Raw genomic sequence first — 21699 nt, 5'->3', positions numbered from 1 at the left:
GCTCCGGGACGTAAATCCCAGCAGGCGTCCGATCGCTCCGCTGGCGATTCCCAGCCCCTCTGGGCAGAGCAGAGCCCGAGGGTGAAAGCCGAGAGCGAAAGGGGGGATCGGGGGGCCGGAAGCCCAAGTCCGACAGGCCGCTCCGAGCACGGGCAGCCCGGGAATGGGGATGATACAATCGTCTTCTTGGAAGGAAAGAAAAAAAGAACACAAAAATCTCACGCTGACCCCCCAAGCACGCTATCTTGCTTCGCCGTGGCTCCCGCTTTTCCTTCCTGACTCCGTAGGTGCAGTTTCATTTACAAACTCGCCATTTTTGGGGAAGGAGGAGGGAAATTTGCAGAAGAGGTAAAAAGAAAAGACACGGGAAAAGACCGAGGGGAAAAGCAACGGGGCCCAAGGCGGCCGGGAGCAGGGGGGGCCAGAGCCCGGCTCCGGGGTCTCCCATCGAGGACCGGCGTATTTTGGCCAGGGGTTTTGCTCCCCGCTGCCCCGGGCCAGGGTAGCAATTCCCAGCACAGCCCGGGATGCGTTTTTGCAGGGAAAAACCGACTGCGGATCTAGATGCCCCGGTGGGAGGCAGGTGCCGGCTTGCTCCGGTGAGCTGCGGCTTTCCCGGGATTTCTTTGGGACACCCACCTCTCCAAAAGGAGGGAGGAACGTGCAAGTGCCGGATGCAGTAACTCGGAGCTGCTCGATCAGACTGAGGGGGAAGAGAAACAGCTCCGCGCCCGGGCAGGGCGACGAGGGAATTAGAACACTAATTTTTTCCTTTTTTAATACAATATTGAAAAAATACAAATTTTTATTGTGGTTTTTTTTCCTTTTAAACTGATATCACCACCCAGCACTTAACTCTACTCCTAAGTAGCACCTACAAGTAAAGGTTATAGCACAAGCAAACTGCCCGGGCAGCAGGTAAGCGAGTTAAACAGTGCCAGCAAAGTGTGGCCCCCTCCCTCCCCAAAGTAACGAGAAAAACAGCGTGCTAGATAAGAGTTAAGTACACCATTACATGTTAAATAGTTAATATTACCCTTCCGACAAGCCACAAATGCTAGATAGAGAACTTCAGCACAGTCACTAGCCACAGCCCTACATCACTGCTTTAAAGAAAAAAAAAAAATAGAAAAGGAAAGGAAAAAAATAAAAATAAAAAGGAAAAAGGAGAGGAGAACCTTTGCTTCATGCCCGTAATTAACATAAAGGAAACTCTTTGTATATTTTTATTAAGGAAAAAAATCATGCTAAAGCAAAATGGTACTTTACGAGTTTTCTTTTTTCCTCCAAAAGAAAAAAAAAATTTTTGATTGTGCTTTATGAATTAGAAATAGGATTGTAACCTTCCAACCCCCAAAACTCAAAACTCGGTGGCATTTCCAAAGAAAAACACTTCTGGGAAAATGAAAATCTACCAGTCTGACATTCAAAACTCCGTTCGAGAGTTGCTCAGGGTGGGTTGAATTCCATGCACGGTCCTGCAGGTTGCACCATGAATTAAAATAATCTTGTCCAAAGCCCTCAGAGAACCCCCCCCCAAAATACAGCAGGTAACATTCAGATTTAAAAATTCATCCTCGCAAGAATCTCAAATGCACAATTATCCCAAATTCAAGTATACTGGCATCCCGGGTAGACATTTACTGTATCAGATTCTCTTAGCATTAAAACAAACGAAAAATCTTAGCTTGGTGACAGATACCAGGAGAAATCAAACATTTCATTCAGAAGCGTCCTGGGGGGGGGAAAAAAAAAAAAAAAAGATCAGATTCGCTTGCTTCCTCATTTGGTGCTTTTAGGCTTTTTTTATTCATCTCTTTTTTTTTTTTGTTTTTCTAGATCATACTCTGTTAACTTTTAAGAAATTTTAAATCCTGTTGTACACACACAAGCAGATGGCTACCAAGCTGGTGCAGAAGGGGGTGGGGGGGGGGAGGAAAGGAAAATAAAATCGGTGCCGATGGATTCGTGGACTAGAGCCAACGGGCCAATCCTCGTGGATCTGAAGCTCTCAGCAAGGCTAATCCATCCGGTCAGAGACCCCTCTTAGGAGATGGAGAGTGGTTGCGAGGTGTTTAACCATACTTCAAGCGAGAGAAAAAAAAGCAAACTTGAAGCCGTTAAAGGGCAGCAGTTTCAAAACTATGACAACGTAAGAGTTTGACTTCACATGTGCTCCAGCTAAATCAAAGCACTGCTTCGAGAGCATCGTTTTTTGTTTTTTTTTTCCTCCGAAAAAGGGAACAGCTCATAATCCAGACCAAGAAAGTGAATAGCATCCAGATGAAGGCTTTCAAGAGTCCCAAAAGCAAACAAGACCAGTGGTTGTCAGTCCCTACAGTTCAGAGGGCCGGCAGGAGTCCACATATAAAAACGGACTTAAAATCCAAGTCAAAATTTTTAAGCTTCAATGCTCTGAATAGCTCCATGCATTTGTGGTGGTGTTCTGTTTTGTTTTTTTTTTTAAACGTGACTCCACACAAAATATGATCAGCAAGGTTGACCTGAAGGAGCACCTTTTATTTCACTGTCTGATCTACACGGTTAGTATATCATCGCCCAGATTTTTTTTACTTTGAGAAAAACGCTGTTCCACGTTAGCATCCAAGGTGGCATCTTTGGAAACACTGATAAGAAAGCAAACATCTCTGCTAACTCCCTACCTATCAGAGCAGCTCTTTTAGCTGACAGTTCAGTAGCACACAAGTTGACTTGGCCAAATGGAATTTGAATGCATGCATTCGGGCTGCATATTGCTACCAAAATGGAATGTGGGAATATGCTATGCACCTCGGGTTTGAGAAATGACCAAGAAAAATCAAGATCTAAAGGGTGATATATATATATCAATGCTATTATTCATAAAAACCTTGTTTAGTAATAAAAAAAATTGCTTTGTTTAAATATGAATATTATAGTCTGCTTCTCATGGTTAGGAAATTAGAGTCTCTCTGAAAAGCAGGTTGCCTCTTCTACTACAATTCCATATCCTGAGCCTCATCTTCCGAGAAGTCGGACATGGAGCTCTCAGATGAGCTGTCCCCGGTGCCTTCTTCCTGTTCTTTTAGTGCTTCTTCTGTTGCATATTTCTGAATGTATTCTGTAGGGGAGAGAAAAGGAAAACATAAGCAGCGTATATTCATCAGCTAAATGATGGGTGGCTAAGAACCGCAACGACATCCGGTTGAGTAACATCGTGTTTGAGATGGCACGTAGCTTAGTTTATAGCAATTAACACAGGATTACCCCGTTTCCCCGACCAAGGGCAGCTCTGTCTGGTAACTTGTGAAAATACCTGATGAAGAACTCAGAGATGTGCAAGATCCTCAAAAACAAGCGCAGTCCCAAGGCTCCTGTGTCAACACCGCACACGCACAGAGCTGGAAACAACCAAAGTCCTCCCCAGTACGGTATAGCTCATTGGCACTAGTCATAATAAGGTTATATTCACTGCCCAAATAGGAGCTACCCTGGTGACCCACAGAACAAGCCTCAACGCTACCAAGAAGCGGCTACTCCAAATCCTGGCTTTAAGGAATGAAGATCTGGAAGTCTGAACTGGCAGAATAGCCATCACTGAACCCAAGCTGAGAGCCAGGCTAAGGAGGAAGAGAAGAAAAACTTGGGACAGAGTAGAAGACGACGTGTTCCCTTTGGCAGGAAAGGGCGAGCTCTCCGAGGGGCCTGCTTGCAGACCGGGGCACGCCAGGGCAGTGGCTTCCCACACCAAACCAACCCAGCTTTACACCCTTCCCCATCCCGGTCTGCAATGGGAGAGACTAGGTGCATAAACACAGTGTAAGGAAGGATGGACAGAAAGCAGAGAAGAAAAGCCTGCAGGGATATCTTCCAAGCCTGCCCAGAAAGCCCAAGCCTTGCAACCTGCTTCGCATCGGACAAGAGCTGTAGGATCAGCCGAGAAGGAGCTGCAGGGAGCCCCTCCGTGGGGAGCTCCCGGCCACCGGCTCCCATGCACCTACATCAACACGGGAGACGCAAACACCCCGGCCAGCAGCGGCTGCCAGAGCCCTGCAGGTCACCGAAGAAAACCGTGTCTCACAACGGGGTCCAAACCACACTGGCTCTAAGCACCCGGCTCAACACCTTGAACGTCAGCCAGAAGCAAACCGGAGGCTGCACGGCAAGCAAGAAAACTGGTTTACTGGGATTCCTGCAGGCAGGTGAAGTAACTTCTGCCAAAGGCAGCTTGTGTTTTTTTCCCCACACTAAACTTCCACGCAGAGGGCACAGCAAAAATGCAACACAGAAAGCAAAGCAAATCGGCCAGATCAAGTCTCACAACTGCTTTGCTTCTTTCTCGGCTGAAGGAAGCGACTGTACGATCCCCTCCGAGATCCTACGAGGGGCTGGTGTCCCCAGCGTGCAGGTATCTCGAGTAGAGAAAGCCCATCCGTCACACACACGCAGGGGAAGGGGGCAGGGGAGAAAACTAATGCAAAACTGGGCTAAAGAAGGAACCATCAGCCTCAGCTTGAGGTCCTTCTCTTACCTACCTCCCGTTCTCAGCCTCATGGCACGAACACGTGATGCAACCTCAGTATCCCGACACCACATCCCCTACATTGCAGGTCACGTGCCCTGGCAAGGAGAGGGGAGTTGTGCTCCCGTTGTATCAGCACTGCCGGTAGGGAATTTCAGTCGCTAACTCATCATCTTTCCAGATCTGAAGGTATCAAAACGCAACAAAGCCTCCTCCAAACAGCAGTACTAAGGAACTGAAGAAGGAGGGAAAGCCACTATCCCTTTTGCTCAAAGATGAGTCCCTGCACAGGACTGCAAATGTTACGTGTCAGTCCCAGCCTCGCAGGCTTCCCAGTTGCATATTTTTTAATTCCTCCCAGGGAACAGAAGGGAACGAGGTCCATGAGCACCACCTCTCCTCCAAGAGCAGAGATCACCGCTTTCTATTCCATACGGCATCAGCAGGTGGATGCACTGACAAAGCTGCGGGAGGACACATCTAATGCCAGATACGCAAGTGCTACAACACAGGTTTTTAAAGACTGTGCTTTTAAAAAGACTGGCTTTTCTTAAAACCATCCCTCTCCTCCCTTCTGCACTTCCACCCTTCAGCCTAGCGGAAGGGACAAGACTCTGCAAGAAGTCTGCGGCAGCAGCAGGTTTTCTCCACATTTCGGAGCTGACACAGGGACACGCAGAGCCCAAATGATTACTGCAGGGTGAGGAGCACAGTACAGGCAGCGACCTGAAGCCAAGGCTTCACGGAGGAGATCACAGGATGGGGTGGTCTTGGCAGAACTGCTCGGCACTGGACAAGCGCTACGCAAGAGCTGGCCGAAAGGTGCTTCTGAGCCCAGTGAGCTTGAGCATCTGGATCTAATGACACAAACAGTTTCAGTCTGTTTAATATACATTATTAACCTGCTTGCTCAGACTACAGAAGCAGCTGTTCAAATCTGGTTTACAAGAACTTGCAAGAACTGATAAAGTATTAAAGCCAGCTATGTAAACAGTAGGAAGCGCGAAGCATCCAAGGCCTCTCCACGCAATGCGAAGAGGCGCAGATTGCTGTCAGGCTTTTGGAGCGCACGTAACATCAACAGGAAAGCGCTCTTGTCCTTAATCTTGGCCACGGAGAACCTGTCTCCTCAGAAGAGGCCGTTTGCCTGTACTACCACAGTGCCGCGGAGATGCGCTCAGGCAGGGCCTACCTGCACGAGGGCAGAGAACAAGGGTTGCAGAGGCTGGGGCAGGAACCATCTGCCAAGAGAAAGACACTGAAAAAATGAGAAAAATTGGCACGAGAGTCCTAGCGGTTTCATGACGACAAGAATAACTGATGGAGGAACACAAGAAAAGCAGGGTGTCTTTAGAGACTTTTCCACGGGAAGGTGGGTGGGCAGTAGATGACAAGCAAAGAGAAAGATGGGCTGCAAATGGGATACCTCCTTGTAGTGGCTACTCCCTTCCTGTAGCTTTCCAGGAAGGGGTATCCCCCCCCCCCCCAAAAAAAAAAGTGATATTTACCCAACTAAGTTATTTCTTGCACAATACAGCAAAGGGAATCCGAGTTCCTCTTCTGCAAGACCTGGGATACCCCTGGATGACAGAGGTAACCCCTTATAAAATCTGTAAGCGTTATAAGTGTCATAAACGCATCCATTCTACCCCAAACCCACCGAAACAACGGCTGTCGCTGCCTCGGGAGTTCCTGTGCACAGGAGCCATGAGATACCAAACAGGACAGGACGGGAAGCCAGCAGCACGTCTTCACTGGCTACTTCGAGTGCTCTCTGGGGTGATTCAGACATGAAAGCCACCATTTCTGACTGCTGGGAAAGACCTGCTTGAGCCTAAATTATTTGGTGCCAGACAAAAGTGACCTGAAGCACTTCAAATTTCAAATGCCATCCTCTACCCAGGCAAGCTACCAAGCCCCTGGGCTGGGCCTTTCTGAAGGTTTAATTTGAGAAAGGTCAACCTTCCAAGGAGCTTTTGTGTTGAACGTTCTATCGAATTTGGGTCTTCAGGCTCTTAAGGGAAGAACACCCGAAATATCTAAATAATACTGACAAACCAGCTTCCACAGAAGCCCATTCACAGCAAGAAGGGAAAGCCTTGATGTACCCCTTCCTACCAGGGAAGGATTCATCTGCTTTTAAACCCTGGAGCAACATGAACAAGCTGTGATTATGCCCTGCAGCTGGTATACACCTGTGAGCCATACTGGCTTCTCCAAGGGCTCTACTGGAACTTCTCAGTTTTCATACTAGATCTACCAAAGAGATGGCAAAAGCACCATACGTGGAAGTTGAGCAGCAGTTCTCAACAGCTCGGTAAAAGCTAATGCGTTTTTCCATATTTGAGACCCATCCGCTGGCATTGTACCAGTGACAAGGCAGGCCACCTTGCCCAGGACAGTCAAGAAAGAGGATCTTAAAGGATCATTTGGCTCTGCGGCCATTAACTGCTTGATCGATCTGCTAAGTATCACATTTTCCAGCTGTGTATCAGTAATATCAATGGATATCTACAAGTTCCATGGTAAATCCTTACTTGTTTGGGCCTCGCACTAAGAATCGTGGTGACCACAAACCTTGTGCCACCTCTGTCCCAAGCCTAAGCCTGTTTCTTCACTAATGTTACGTCAAGCTACTGTTCTATGGGTTCATAACTAAAAAATGAGGAAGAAAAGAGGCAATAAATTATGTATTTGCAATACTGAATTTCCCAGAGCAAAGATGCTGTTACAATCCACTGCATCAATTTTAACATGTCCAAGGTTATTTTTAAAAAACACTACAATACGAGGGATGACTATGTTTAGCTCTATTTTATAGTTGTCATGCAAGCCTGGGAAGAGACAGCAGAGGAAGGCTCTTGGGCATATGGAACATGAAATATGTTGCAAGTACTTAAAAATCCTTCCAGATCATCTTCATCGCCTGTACCTGACTGTCAGGAGGAGAACAAGGATTATCCCCTCCTCTAGGCTCCCTCAGCAAACCCTCATACCTTCCTTGAAGTATCTGCTGTTGGCCAGCATCGGTCTATATTTTCCAGGGTGAATCTTTTCTTTCGTTTCATTAAGGTTTTGAGGACACCCAAAGTGTCCCTCATGCTGACCCTGGAGATTTTATCTGACAAACCATTTTTGCCTGGAAGCCTGTTCATATGAAAAAAGGGAAATGGACTTCAGGACACTGAACTGGCCAGATCTGCAGGGTGACTGCATGATCCTGTCATGCAGCTGTCACAGGAGTCAAGCAAAGTGGGCTGAATAACTCTGAGTATTTAAATACAGCTTTGCCTGGCCTCATTTGTAGTTCCTCCCTCAAAAAAAAAAAAAATTACAGCTGATTAAGAGTCATCTAGCATTAGAACAAAGTGACTCGAGGTTTAAACCATTCTGGAGTGACATGGCAGAACTGATGACAGGACTCCACCGCCAAGTCCCACGTCTTTTTGGAAAACCTGTGCTCTCCGAACACGAGCGAGATTTCACAACGCTCCGTTAGGAAAGCTGCTACCCCATTTTACACCGGGAGGAAGACTAGTGGATCGTGTTTGCTCATGGAGGCTCCCCTTGTGGAACAGGCCCTGCAAACCTTCCTGGCAGGGCTCCCACAGACAAACAAGTCGTACGGTTATTCAGTAACCGGAAAAAAAAAAAATAAATAAATAAAAAAGATCAGGCGGTCATGGGCTCTATTAAAATCCAAGCTGCAGACCAAATCTGGGCCAAAGGCTGTAAGTTACCAGCCACCGGATTAAATGCCGATTGTGTTCACTGGATAAAGTGAGAGATAAAATCCATGGCTTTGCCACAGGTCTGTTGCCTCAGGAAACAGCGCTCTAGTCCTGTTTGCATAAAGCTGATTCTAGGGAAGGCAGAGCACCAATTTCAAGGGCAATTCTTATTTTCTGTTTTGTCTCCTACTTTCCATGTGCAAAATAATTTAATTTTGGCTCTCACTTACCAGTCCTAGGACAGTCCTTTCATCCCCAGTATTATCAGAAGCATCTGAAAGTCCTTACTGGGACCCTTCCCTGATTCCCAGGAGGTATTGACTCTAGCTATTCCTCTTGCTTAACTTATTCTTCAAACCCTTCCAAGAGCAGACACTCCAGCACCCTCGCAGGCTCCGCCAATGCCTACCTGTCCTCATCAGTCACCGTTAATGTTTAGCCTCAGTCCCCCTAGCTGAAGTTATAACCCTGTGACCAAATCCTGCTCACAGTGAACACCGAGGATAAATCGTTCCCTTCCTCTCCGAAGACACCTTTGATATTTCAAAGCTCAAAGCCCTGCTCAGTTCTCTAGATTAAACTCCTCCATTTCTTTCAATTTTTCCTCTTAAGACGTGTCTTCAAGACTGTCCACCCTTGTTACACCCTTCCAGATGTTTTTAATTAGTCTACAGCTTTCTCAAATGGCAGTTCCTGAACTGGGCACAGCCCTAGTAAGCCTTAGCTGGAGTATGAAGCAGCGAGAAAGGATTACTTGGTGCTCGCTGAAGATTCCTGCTCTGTCACAGGACAAGAGTGACTGCTGCAAACAGCACCACCGATTCCTTGATAGCTGCTCTCAGATCGCTTTCCACAGAACTGCGAACAAGCTGCTTTCCACCCAGTAGCTGTGCAACTGGATATTCCCCTTTAAGTTTAGCACTTTTCTTTGTCCCTCCTTCAGCTGCACACCTTTTCTTCTCAGTCGTTTCTCCAGTCTGTCAGGATCACGTTGAACCCTAACCCAGTTTGCTTACAGCCCTCCCTGCTTAGCATCAGCTGATGATTTGGAAAGCCTGCCCCACGCGCTGCGTACAGCAGCTTCGGTCAGCAAGCAGTAACAGCACATCCACCCCTTAATTAAGGCTACTCCCATTTAAAATGAGCAGGGTCCCTCTAACAGGAAGGAAGAGTCACAGACACGCTAATCTGCGGCAAGGACAGTCCTCATTCACCCGAGTGGAATCACAGCAATGCCATTCATTCTGCAATACGCTGTTTATGCCCTTACCTTTAATTTTCTGTTTGTACTCTTCTGGTCGGTGGAGGTACATGGCTGCAGCGTCACCATTTAGAGGATCTATAGGGTTAGGATAGGCCAGCAGCTGGGGCAGGAACGATTCAAATATATTGGTGAGATCTGCAAGTAAAAGGCACAGTTGTTCACGTCCGCAGGCCCAGAGTCAGTCCGGTTAATCTTCCGGCAAGCACTGGCACAGCAGCACAAAGCTTCAAGGGCAAATACACCGAAAAAATCCAGGCTCAAGTTAAAATAAGGAAACGGCATCAGAGGGAAGCACATATAGGGCTGATAAGAGCTTCCGCTGCGGCTCAAGAGAAATGCTGCAGCCCTTCAGCCAACAATCTCAGCCCTCTTCAAACTGCTCAACACCCCAGCACAGCTACAGATATCTGTTTTAAGCAAAGTGGAAGGAGGCAATAGGCTCGTTTCCCAGTGATGCTCATGTGCTTAGCCCGTCTTAAAAAGAAAACGCCGTGCTTCTCCCCCTCACTCCAGCCTTGCACCGAATTCTCCCACTTCTGCCTCCTCCTCCTATTACCACCTTTAGATACCTCTTATATTCCATGACTAAATCAACAAATCTCAAGCAAAATACATCTTCCAGAGACCTTTGTGCAACTCTTTATAGAGAGAGCAACCAACAAGTCCCCCCTCCAGTTCAAAACAATTCACAGAACGTGAGCAGATCGCAGTAACACCTTGGTGCCCATTGACATCTGTCACTAAATAATCCACAACAGGAAACCTACTTCTGGTGCGGATGAGCAATTGTGGATACACGAAACCCTCTTCCCACATCCCTTCGACAACAAGTGCCATACTTCAGTGGTGGGGGTGTTAAGAAACAGGCCTGCGTCATTGCTTCCCGGGTGCTTCAGAAGGACGGCGCACACCCACGCGGAGCAGAGATTAAGCCCCCAGGGTAGGGTGAGGAGGGTTAGGTGCCGTGTCCCACTTCAACCACTGGAGAACTGCAGATACAGGCAGACCAGCATTTGTTGCAATTTTTTCCAGGTCTGTTTTGACTATTCTGTTCATCTTTTATCAGATGCCCCTTTCCTCCCCCTATCAAAGGGGGCCTCTCTTTCCTGATGGCAGGGAAATCCTGCCCGTGACAGAGCACCCTTGTCCCCTCTAGCACCGATCGAAGCAGAGCTGTCGGGAAGGAAGCCCAACACTCCCTACGCTTCACCATGTGAGCGAGGGGCAGTTAAGCCATTTCAAGCTGCCTCCTGCAGGAGGAAAGCTCGTGTGACTATTCCAGAGCATGTGTCAAACCACTCTGAAGTCTGCTGTTAAAGTCAACCAGATGTGACAGAGGTACAGCTTGGAGCTCTTAAGTCTCTAAAAGATTCATAAAAATGGGTGTGCAGATAGGGGAAGGGGATCTCCTAGCGCTTCCCCTCTGCAAACAGCTACCCAGAGACTCAAACCCTGGGTTGCAACCATAGAAAGCCTGGCTCCAATGCCATCACTAACAAAGATACAGGCTCAGAAGAGCTGCGCAGTACATCCAGGCAGATCTGGCCACTGCCTGAACCTTATGTCCTCTCTAGATCTACCAGCATGCATGGTCTCAGAAGATGCTTACTGATGCTGCTCAAGAAGATCAAAGACGACTCTGGACATTGCCCGTTCTTCCCTCCTGCACCAACACATCCAGGACGTGTAGACGCTGGGGTATGATTGACACCCATTCAGCATAAACCTTGCCGAGCAGGAGGGAAGGCCATGGCTTTATCCATACTCAGGAGCACAGGATTCATTATAGCTCATTTTAAGCTAAGGATAACGATTGCCTGGTCTCTGCTATACAGGGACACCACTAAGAAATCAGGTGTTTTTACCCCCAAACCTCTTTCCATTATAGGAAGCTGTTGCCCCTTCCAATACTGGCAGAGGACAGGGACAAAACACTTTAGAGCACACACAGTATCTCGACCAAGTTTGCCATGGCTGGCATACTAAGCAGCCAGGTGCCACTAACCATGTCTGAGATGAAGCATAATAACAACTGGAAGAAGTTGGATCCTAATCCAAAAAGGGACTGCAAAAATAGCCTGACAATGCTCTGCAAGATTGCTTTCTGCCACAGTCTTGGAAGTGGTTTGTCCCTGGTAAACCAAGAACCACTCTAGCAATTGGGTTCAGTCACTATCAGCAGGAAGCTGACTTCAGTTTGCAGCCCAAGAGCAGGTCGCTTTGACTCTCCACAGGGAAGGCTTGGACCAAGTATCTCACTGGCCATCAGCAACAACTGAACTCCCACTTTGGCTGAGCAAGCAGAGCCCTGGGAGGCTACCATGGCTCACAGGACACGTCATATTTTTTGCTTTAGAAGACTTCAGTCATTTCCTCCTCTTTCAAATCCCTAAAGGCAGCATCAGTTTAACAGGAACTAGCTGGATGTGTGCTGGAAGCCTAACCACTGTGCTAAGACCACCCTGATACTTCCTTAGGGAGAGACAGGGAATCTAACTGCCAGATCCTTATGGATTTATTGGTAGCTATTCTAGGCCTCTTCCACCTTACTTCCTCCTTGAATCATCACAGCAGAGCTGAGAGGCGCAGTGGAATATTATTTCTCCCTTTTGATTGCATGTTCAGGAAGAGGCCATCCCTTATTTCTGATAAGGGGGAAAAAATCCCTGGAAGCGAGGAGGAGATCTACGCATTCTGGTGTTTGATGACTTGACTGAAGGGGCAGGCTGAATGCGGTCATCCCAGCAGCCTCTCCGCGGCTTCAAAGCGTCCTACAGCAGAGCAAGGGAAGCCTGCAATAAGATTACTGTCAAATGATGCACTTCCTAATGCCAAGTTTCACTAGCTACTGTGGAAGGTGCTCTGTACAGAATATTTGCCTGGTATCTTCACTTTGCCTTACACCCCTCACTGATAATCAAAGGCGGGGGGGAAGTGGAAGATTTTTTGCAAGCCCTCTGATCTCAATGCATCACAAGCATAGTAAATACCAAGTTGTTTTTTCTACTTTTATGAGCAACAGCAGTGACAAAAATACAGAAGTACTCATTAGGAAACCTCTTACAGAAAGCCTTCCTATGAAATTCTGTTTGGAAATAGTGCAGAAACCCCACTGTGACCGTCTGTGAGAGCATGCTGCAGAACAGGGAAGCTATCTGCGCATGGCTTCCAAAGCAGAACACAGATTGCTAGAACACAAAACCAGCATCGCAATCAGACTGGAGCAAAATTTTCATTTGTCCAGCCATACCCATGATCTGCAGGTGGCATTTAAGGCTGTGAAACAGAAGCACACACCGCGCTGAGCTGGACTTTGCTGCAGCCTGAATCATGCAGGTTCATCCCCAGCAGAGGGCTTGGTTGGCTTAATGCTTTAATTCCTCAGCCTCACAGCTGATTGAGAATCAACGCAAGAGCATCCTGCTCCTCCGTTAGTGCGACACCTGGGTCACAGCTCAGCTCATCTCTCGCAGCAAACCAGGGGAAGTGTATGCCGTGCAACTCCAACACGAGGACGTTGGGCATTCTGATGAGGAGTCAAGTTCAACAAGTTGCTATAGCAATTTCCTGCTCAGGATTCACTAAGCCTAGTTTTTTCTTAAAAAAAAAAAAAAAAAAAAAAAAAAAAAAAAAAAAAAAAAAAAAAAAAAAAACTGTGCGAGAAAGGTGAAATAGCTTGTCTCTCTAGCAACTGCTTCAGAGCTCCAGCTTACCTAGGTAAAAACACAGCTTTGCAGTGCACAATCCCCTGAACACCATCCCTCGAAGCATAATTAGAACATCTTGAGAAGTTCACATTTTTTTAAATGCAGCCCACCTAGATTAAACACTCAAACTCATTTCTTTAACAACTTCAGCCTTCCCTAAATGTTATTTTAATGGGTCTTTAACGATCAGCTAACCTTTTTACACTGCTAAAAAGGAGTTATAAACAGACATGACCTAACAGGAGACCCAAAATTCCCACATTAAGCAGTGCAGTTATTACATGCACTGTCCCCTCCAGTCTGCACTGAAATGATGCTGCCAAAACAAATAGTTTCTGGTGCCATTTTCTGTAAAATGGTGGATCACAGTCCTGCGCACAAAGAGTATCAGCTTGGATGCACATACAAACACGGGTGGCGTAGCTGGAAATAGGTTACTCAGGTTCTCCTGCCTCACTTCAGACAACTCCTCGCTTTCGATGCTGAATCATTGCTGGATGCTGTTGTGCAGGTGCCACACACTGCCAAGCAATGGATAAGCGATTCCTTTGGGAGGTTTATGGAATATTTTGGCATCCCTGGCATAAAAACACGTTATGAAAATATCTTCCCGTAAAGGTCCTATTTTTCACAAGACATCAGTTAACAGTCTAAAATTTAGGTAAAAGAGCTGGCCTAAGATCACGTGTATCCAGCAAGCTGTGTTATGTTAGCACACCAAACAAGGGTGCTCATGTGATCACCTTTGGGGGAAATGCCAAACTCACCGTAGAGAGCTGTCCAAGTTTGATTGATTACATCTAGACATACAGTTCCTGACCTGAAACACATGGAAAGGATGGAATTAAACAAAGTCACACTCAGAAACACTCTGGAGGTTTAATACGACTTAACACCCCCTTCCCTTACCCTGCCTCCCCCTGGCCTCCCCGTCCCAGATAAGTCACGATTTACTTTTACCTTACGGTTAACACAGGGGCCAACCTTTAACTATGTGAACCTTCAAACTATGCACAACAAGAGTAAGCTGGAGCCATTACTGAACTGGCTGGTCCATTTGGGGCTCTACTGGAGAGAGTGAAAGATAAGCGGCTCCATTTAACTAAACCTTAACTGAAAGCGTTGTGGCAAAACCGATTTCCGGCGGGAAGGGTTTTTAGTACGTAAGCTACATGAACTTTGGCTAACCGCTGCAGAGGGAGCTCCGGCTCAGCCGACGCCGTACCTTGTTTCGAGAAAGTCAGCGCGATGCCAGCGAGAAGGGGGACTAGCAACCCTGTGCTTTCTGCAAGCGAGGCACGTTACAGCACCAAGACCACATCTGAGAGATGTCTGCAACACGCATCTCTGCGGTCTTGCCTATAGCCTGATCCGGTCGTGAAAGTTAACTTGAGAACTATCAAACTCCCCGCTCTGGACTGTTAGATTAGATTAAAGCATTATTTAACTCATCAGCGTATTACCGTGAAGCCAGAATACAGTTACAATTAGACAAAACCCTTAGAAGAACCGCACATGAGGGATTTACTTACGCTTCGTCGATGTTGGGATGGAAAATTTTATTCATGAATCCTGCAAAGAGACACACTGGTAAATAGCAGAAAACAGCCAAGGATTTTTACAAGAGAAGTCTGGAATTTACTGAACAAGGACTCATCAGATGAATTTCAAAGGAAACTCTGGCTTGGCTATATATAGCTACCTAACCTTTAAAATACTGAGGCAGCATTTTGACCCTAGGGTCCTCAGCCATCCCCTTGAACTTCATCAAAAACTCTGCTTGCAGTGCAGTTGTATCACAAGGTTTTGCTGTCCATTATTATCTTAAAATGTATTATCTTAAAACGAACCACCCATTAGCCCCATTAAGCATCCGCATCTGATGAAACGGTTTTTAAAAGCTGCAAGCAAATTTTGAGCAAACACGAAAACAAAACTTCCGAGCTCAGCATTTGCTTCAGGATTAAATTTTGTAAATGCCTCCTGACAAAGATTTTCTATAAACTTCAGGTCACAATGTTAATCTACCTCTGTAAGGCACGCGGAGGCAGGGAATGCTGCAGACCCATACAGCTAATATTGCAAGTTTTGCATCGACACAGCAGTAATTCCTCAGTTGGCACCTCAGGTCTTTTAGCAAAGAAAACAGCAGCGGTACAAGGTCAGGAACGAGAAGGCTTGTCGCGGCTTTGTGCGCACTTCAGACTCGTAGATTCGATAATGCTTTTTTTGTTCCGACTTGCAAACTAAATTGCTGAAAAACCCTGTGGTTTCGAGAGTTGCAACATCACAGTAAAAGATGCCTCACGCTTCAAAGACGGCATCTGATAAGAGCAGCTAAAGGTAAGCCATGTTTTTCAGCTACCTTGCTTAACCTCGGAGTTAAAAATAGATGGCACCTCAGAAATGCCCCTCTTCTTCCACAAATAGAGCTCGTTATCCCTGGGATATTCGGGTTTTACAGAATGCCACACTTGGCCCTGTAGCCTGCGTAGGCCCAGGGACAGCGCGTCCACCCTAAAAGCAGAGGGAAGCGTTTCAGACGGTGACTGGGAGCAGATGCAGAATCCTGCTTCCGCCCAGCTATTTTCTTTCATTTCAATAGCAGGAACCCAGATACCCTGGTGAGGGGCACGTCCCCAGCGTGGAACAAGGACAGCGAAGGGATGCAAAACGAGGCTTTCCAGTTGCTTCCCGTTCAATGGGATCGAGTATTCCTGCGTACTTCTGCTAGCTCGGCAGAATCATTTTAAAAGCTCTGCCCAGAAGGGCTGCTGCAACCTTCGTTTCTGCACCACTTTAAGCCGCTTCAAGATCTTAATTTTTTTTTTTGTGCCTTTTTCTTTTCTCTTTCCCCAGAACTTAAGATAAAGCCTTTTTTCCTTTGCTGTACCACCAGCCTGTAGCCTGCAAAGCCCTACAAACACCACCCAGGAGGGAATCACGCCTTCCTGCAGCGAGCAGAAATCTGCTTTAGCTAAAAGTAACTACTCCTACTGACAAAGGTGTTTGCTTATAAAAACAAGGAAGGAATTTAGATCTGGGATACGGACTCACTTAATCCCTTTAAAAAGCTTCTTCCTGTACTTCAAAATGCACGGAAGTTTCGTGCCACCGTTTGCAGTTCGGCGAGCTCCGCGCCTTGACGCCCTTCATCTCGCCGCTCCAAGCGGGATGCACCGTCTCTGCCCAAACAAGGGAGCGAGCTCGACTTGAGTGACAGAACGGCTCCCATCTGGGGTAGGAGCCGACATATGGATTTAGCTCCGTTTCTTTCCATGTATTATGACACAAACATAATTTCGTGTTTACTCCAACTACTCCAGTTTTGCACAAATACAACGTAAGACTGAAACGATGCCTGAAAGCAGAACGGTCTCTAAAGAAGAGCTGAGAGCTGCCGGAGGAATTCCACTTTAGAGAGCATCTTTCGGGAATGCCTTTCCACGACTTAGCTTGAAAAACTGAAGCAGGCTTAAAAAGGGAGGTAGCAGTTCTATCAAATATTTACACGACGGTAGCTCTCACAGGTTTAAATCGGGTCACGGATCCGTTACGCCAGGCACTGGAGAGACACAGCATGCAACAATCCCAGTTTTAAATCCTGCCTCTCTCACTTAGGAGGGGGGGAAAAAGCAAAGTTCCTGAAAAAGCAGGAGAGAAGAGAGGACAGAGGAAGACACGCAAGGTAACAAGAAGAGGACAGCAACGTGCAGAGCCGTCGAACTGAACACTGTCTGCAACAGCGACCAGCTCTTTTAATCCAGCTAGATGCAGGCAGCCCTCGGACTTGCCTGGTTTTGGCTCTCCGCTCATCTCACCGGTTTCCTACTCACTTGTAGCACAGCCACCGAGAGCCGGTTGGGCACGGCCCTCTGGCCGAGAAGCGTGCAAGCACCTGTAGGTGCAACTGTGCTCTTCATTCACCCACCGAAGTGCTTAAACTAGACCCAGCGCATTCAAGTATCTAGATCCAGAGGGCCTGGAGAGATGAGGTTAGGCTCTCCGCTCTAATTCTTCTGTCATCTTTGCATTCATCCAGCCAAAAGACGATCCCTCTTTACAGCGTCTTTGGTCTTAAGCTTCCCAAATTAAATAGTTCTTCAAGAGATCACACACATTCTCTCCCTACACTCCTTGTTTCCTAAGTTGTTACCAAATCTTGTCCCAGCTCTCCAAGATGCCCCAGTCTCACTCATTCTCCTGTGGACACAAATTGCCCAGGCCTAGTGCAGTTACGTTCGCCTTCTCCTGGCTCAAACTTAAATCATTATCTCCTTCCTCATTCAAGTCACCTGCAGTGATAAAGCACTATAACATTGCTCCAGTAATACTGACTTGCTTTTTTTGTTTTTGGTTTGTTTTTTGTTTTTTTAACTCCAAGACAAAATACAAATACAGAGCAAGCATAATTGGAATTTCATTTTTATATAGGCATTTTAAAGAGAAAGCCAGGAGTAAAAAAAAATCCAAGCGGGCATAAAAATCGTGACAGGTTTTCATTGCCATAGTCTTGAATACAGCATAGCCCTGACCAAAATACGACGCTGAGCTTCAGATAAACCAGTAAGCAATAAGGACTGCATTAACAGTGCAGATGCTGACCTTCAAAAATGGTGATATTTCTACAATAGCCCCGAAGCAACCACTCTTTGGCTTGACGATTCCTTGGAGAGAAGCATATTCTTGCATAAAAGGTCAACTAACTTAACTAGCTCAAAGGATGCCAGTTTTCCCTTGGTACTGCAAACATCCTTAAAATTCCAACAATTTCACTATTCCAGTTGGGATACGCCATATCCCAATATTTCAGCATGAAATAGTTTGTCCTTTGCTGAAGACGTAAGCACACTCTTGCAACAACTCTAGCATATAAGAAGCTAATACTGATGTTCATCTCGGGGCACACTCTGAAGTTCTCCCACCCAGCTCATCCACCAGCCACGGATGGATACGAATGCTCAGGGTACCGACTTGTAGTTCGGTCCGAGAGGTCACTTTGGAAATCGGGTCCAGTGGCTGACTGATGGCTGAACACTGCTCTGCAGAGGTGCAAAACCACAGCAGCAAAACTCTGAGGAATTTCAGACTTAAGTTGATGTCAAAAGCTCTCTTGACCAATTCCAGACAAAAGCTCCCAAGATAAGGCTGAAAGCACTGCCAGATTAGCGCAAGCGGCTTTGCCAGAAGTACTCCTCCATGAGGTAGAGCTTGGACACTTCAATAACCCTGGCAAGAGGAGGACTCCCAAGGCACCTTGCTTTGTCCTACGGAACCATTAGGCAGAAAGCTCTTGAACGAGGTAGTTTGCTCCTGCATCGCTAAGCCTATAGGGCTGGACTGTAATTTAGAGAGGGTCCTGCCTTGGTACAGCCCTCGGCTGCTATCCAGGCAGAACGGCTGCCTCTGGTTCTACCAGCGGGCTTGGGGGCTAACAGCGATCAGCAGCCCGGGCTGGAGACGACCTCTTTCCACAGCTCCAATTGCACAACGCTGGCCTCCAGCAGCGGGACTGTTCCCGCACCCATCGGTACCTCTCCTCTGCCTCAGACGCTGGCTGCGATCCAACAGGCAGCGCTTCAAGGGTAGCCCACTGCTTATCTGGGCTCAAAGTACAGCCAGCTTAGCTAGCAGGTTACATGAGAGGTCCCAGAAAAGTTACCCTTTTCTGCCCCGCAGTCTTGGAAAAGCGGTGCTAGCACCCTGGTGAAGCACACGGGAAGGTGGCAAAGCAGCGGGCAAGCAAACGCAGAGTGCTCCAGGCTCCGTGTCTTCTTGCTCCGCAGGGAGTCGGCTGTGCGGCCTGACCTACACCAGCGATGGCCTTCAGGGGGACTTCCCGCAGCCTCAACGGGACATGCGAGAGCGGAGCTAGTTTATATCCGGGACTTACCTATCCCAAACTCATCCCTGCTTGCCCACAGGTCGTCTCTCTTTGCTCATAAAACAAAGCCGGCTGGACACTTCTCTGCCTAAACAACTGTGACAGCAGATTCATATCTACGTACCACCGCGGTGCCAAACAAACAGCCGACAGGACAAGCATACGGTGACCGCTCCCGACTGTTGGGTGCAGCAGGACTGACGAGTCTGAAAGTTTTATTTTTAACGAGAGATTAAAGCCAAGCCAGGAAACCGTTCAGACTGCCTGGCTGGTGAGATGGGAAGGTGGTTACAGTCTCTCTGAAGCAGGATGTAGCGAGTTTAAATACCGCACCAAATCAACGGGGCTTGGGTGAACACCCAAGATTCAGGGCAGAACTATGCGCGCAGAGCTCAGCACGCCAAAGAGCTCGTGTACGGCATAGCGAGGGCAAGAGCAGTGTTTTTCCTCTGCTTTTTTTTTTTTTTTTAAACCACTGAACAACCTATCTCATGGAAAAGATCTCCCAAGCACCCATGCAGTGTTGCCAAACAGCCAAACAACATTAGTCTAAACTTAATGGTTATTACTTCTCCCCTCCCCGAGCACCCAAAAGCCTGCAAGGAAACAGGCAGTTTGTTTGTGTGAGGTTTTTTTGCTTTGTTTTGTTTTTTCAAGTCACATTGCACTCATTTCAGGGACTACCTTCTTGTGTAGCTGATGACCAGCGACCCATGCACCACAGGCTGAGAAACCGGTGTAGGAGATGGCGGAGAGGGCACGAGAGCAAGAACTCAGTCCTAGTCCGCCCTGCGGACACATTCGCCTCCGCAAACTGAGACGACTGGTAGTTTGCGGCTGCTCCTCGTTCGAAGGGCACAAAATCCGCCCACCCCACACAGGGTCCACACCTTGCCCAGCGCTCTCGGGCCCGTAATCGCTCATTGGCAGAGTGAAAGATTCTTTTAGGAAATTTGGAGGCTAGGAGTTTATTCGGAGCATTAGCTACCGAGTCAAATATAACACTATGCACTCACCACGGAGGCATTCACCGCGCAGTGGTGTTTCGAGGTGCTGCGCAACATCAGCTTGCTAGCAGCAGAAGCAGAGCAGTTTAGATTGCAATACTCGACTTCTCGTAGCCTTTTAAAACCATGCCATGCATAATTTTGCAGCAGCTGCACGAGAAGGAAGATCAGGATAGGAAAGCCTGGCTGTAGTGGAAGCAAAACAGTGGTAGAGCTACAAGCCCTGGATCCTCTGCTCAGAGTGAATCACCGAGCGCAATTACCCAGTATCAGTTCATCTCATCGCTTAGGTACGCCATCACCTGATGCCCGGGCTTCAGAGACTGGCACAGAAGGCAGTGAATCTGTGCCAAGTCAGGCTGAAAACACCTACCCCATTCTGTCAGTCTGCTCCCATTGTAGCAGGGAATCTGCAGAGGGTGCACAGTGTGCGTCAGACCGGAGCGCAGAAGGGGATACAAATTACCTTCAGGTGGCTCATCTTTCCCCTTCTACAAAGCGAAGCTTATTTGAAAGAACAAGCATTTTCACATCGCTTATAGGTCAGAATAAGGATCAACACGTACAGGGAAGAGCAAGCCCGGAACGGTCACAGGCGATAAGTGACTCATGAAATTCTAAGTAGCAAAACGTAAGGCAATCTAGTGAGGAGCTGAAAGTAAAAATAGCAGCTGCAGTTAAAAAGAAAAATTAAGCACAGGCCAGGAGAGATCTGGCAAATCCTGGAGAGAGCTAAGCACTGTTTCATTCCAGTACTGGCTGCTATGATCCCTTATTATATACATACACATATATACATACCCTTCCATATGTTTTGTGTAAATACCAGGCATTTTGTTTTGCAAAACACTTAGAAGAAAGGTACAATAAAAATGCAAGATACGCGCAGATAAGTGGGACAGAGATGGAAGGAAAGTGAGAATTGCGTATAAATATACAGAAGTTATTTGAGAAAGAGAGGCCTCTGAGCATATTGTATGCAAACCTCCCAGCTTTGACATCTGACTGTTAAGAAACCAAAGTGACTCAGTGCTGGCCTAATATTTCTGCAGATTTTAGCAGTAAAAATCAACTGCCACAGAGCTCCCAGGCTCCCATGTCTTTCAGAAGCTACTGACATTGCTCCTGTCATCTAAGGAGGGCAGGACATGCCCGGTCTGGACTTCTTTCTGTGTTTGTGGTATATCAAAGGCCGTTAATCTCTGGTTCTTGGCAGGCATATGGACAGAGTGAAAACACACAAAATTTACAAAGCATTCTCGTGACTTGGGAGCTCAAATCAGTACTTAAAGTACTCCACAATTCCTCTTTGAAAAAGCAGGAACAGAGTAGGCAGAAAGTTCCCCTGAAGATATCAAATCCCAACGGGAAGGGACAAGAAGTGAAGCAGTGCCAGCAGGGTAACTGAAATCATAAACAGCTCCAAACACATCCTCTAGGAGAAAGCAGAATGGAACCAAACATCTACCAAGGGAGTGCTCAGGGTCATCGTAAGCATGCAGGGATATTTACATTAATTGACAAAAGCATTAAGAGCAGCAGCATTTAGTAGTTTCAAAAAAAGCAACTGGCTATTTTTCAGGGTTTAGTTTTGTTCGTTAGAAC

General features: G+C 47.1%; 1 protein-coding gene across 1 annotated transcript in view; it reads right to left on the bottom strand.

Annotated features, from left to right (window-relative positions):
• Window positions 1-761: 761 nt before the first annotated feature.
• UBE2H (ubiquitin conjugating enzyme E2 H) overlaps window positions 762-21699 on the bottom strand; it is a 54416-nt gene continuing 33478 nt past the window's right edge. The window contains exons 4-7 of the mRNA XM_067317589.1: window positions 14736-14775; window positions 13971-14023; window positions 9503-9631; window positions 762-3100 (exon numbers count right to left, since the gene is read on the bottom strand). Coding sequence (XP_067173690.1) covers window positions 2976-3100; window positions 9503-9631; window positions 13971-14023; window positions 14736-14775 — 347 coding nt within the window. The 3' untranslated portion in view covers window positions 762-2975. The remainder of the gene's footprint in view (window positions 3101-9502; window positions 9632-13970; window positions 14024-14735; window positions 14776-21699) is intronic.

Source organism: Apteryx mantelli, chromosome 1, assembly GCF_036417845.1.
Source record: "Apteryx mantelli isolate bAptMan1 chromosome 1, bAptMan1.hap1, whole genome shotgun sequence".
In the NCBI taxonomy this organism is placed as follows: domain Eukaryota; kingdom Metazoa; phylum Chordata; class Aves; order Apterygiformes; family Apterygidae; genus Apteryx; species Apteryx mantelli.
Note: the sequence above shows the minus strand (reverse complement) of the source record. Positions and strands in the feature narration are given on the sequence as shown.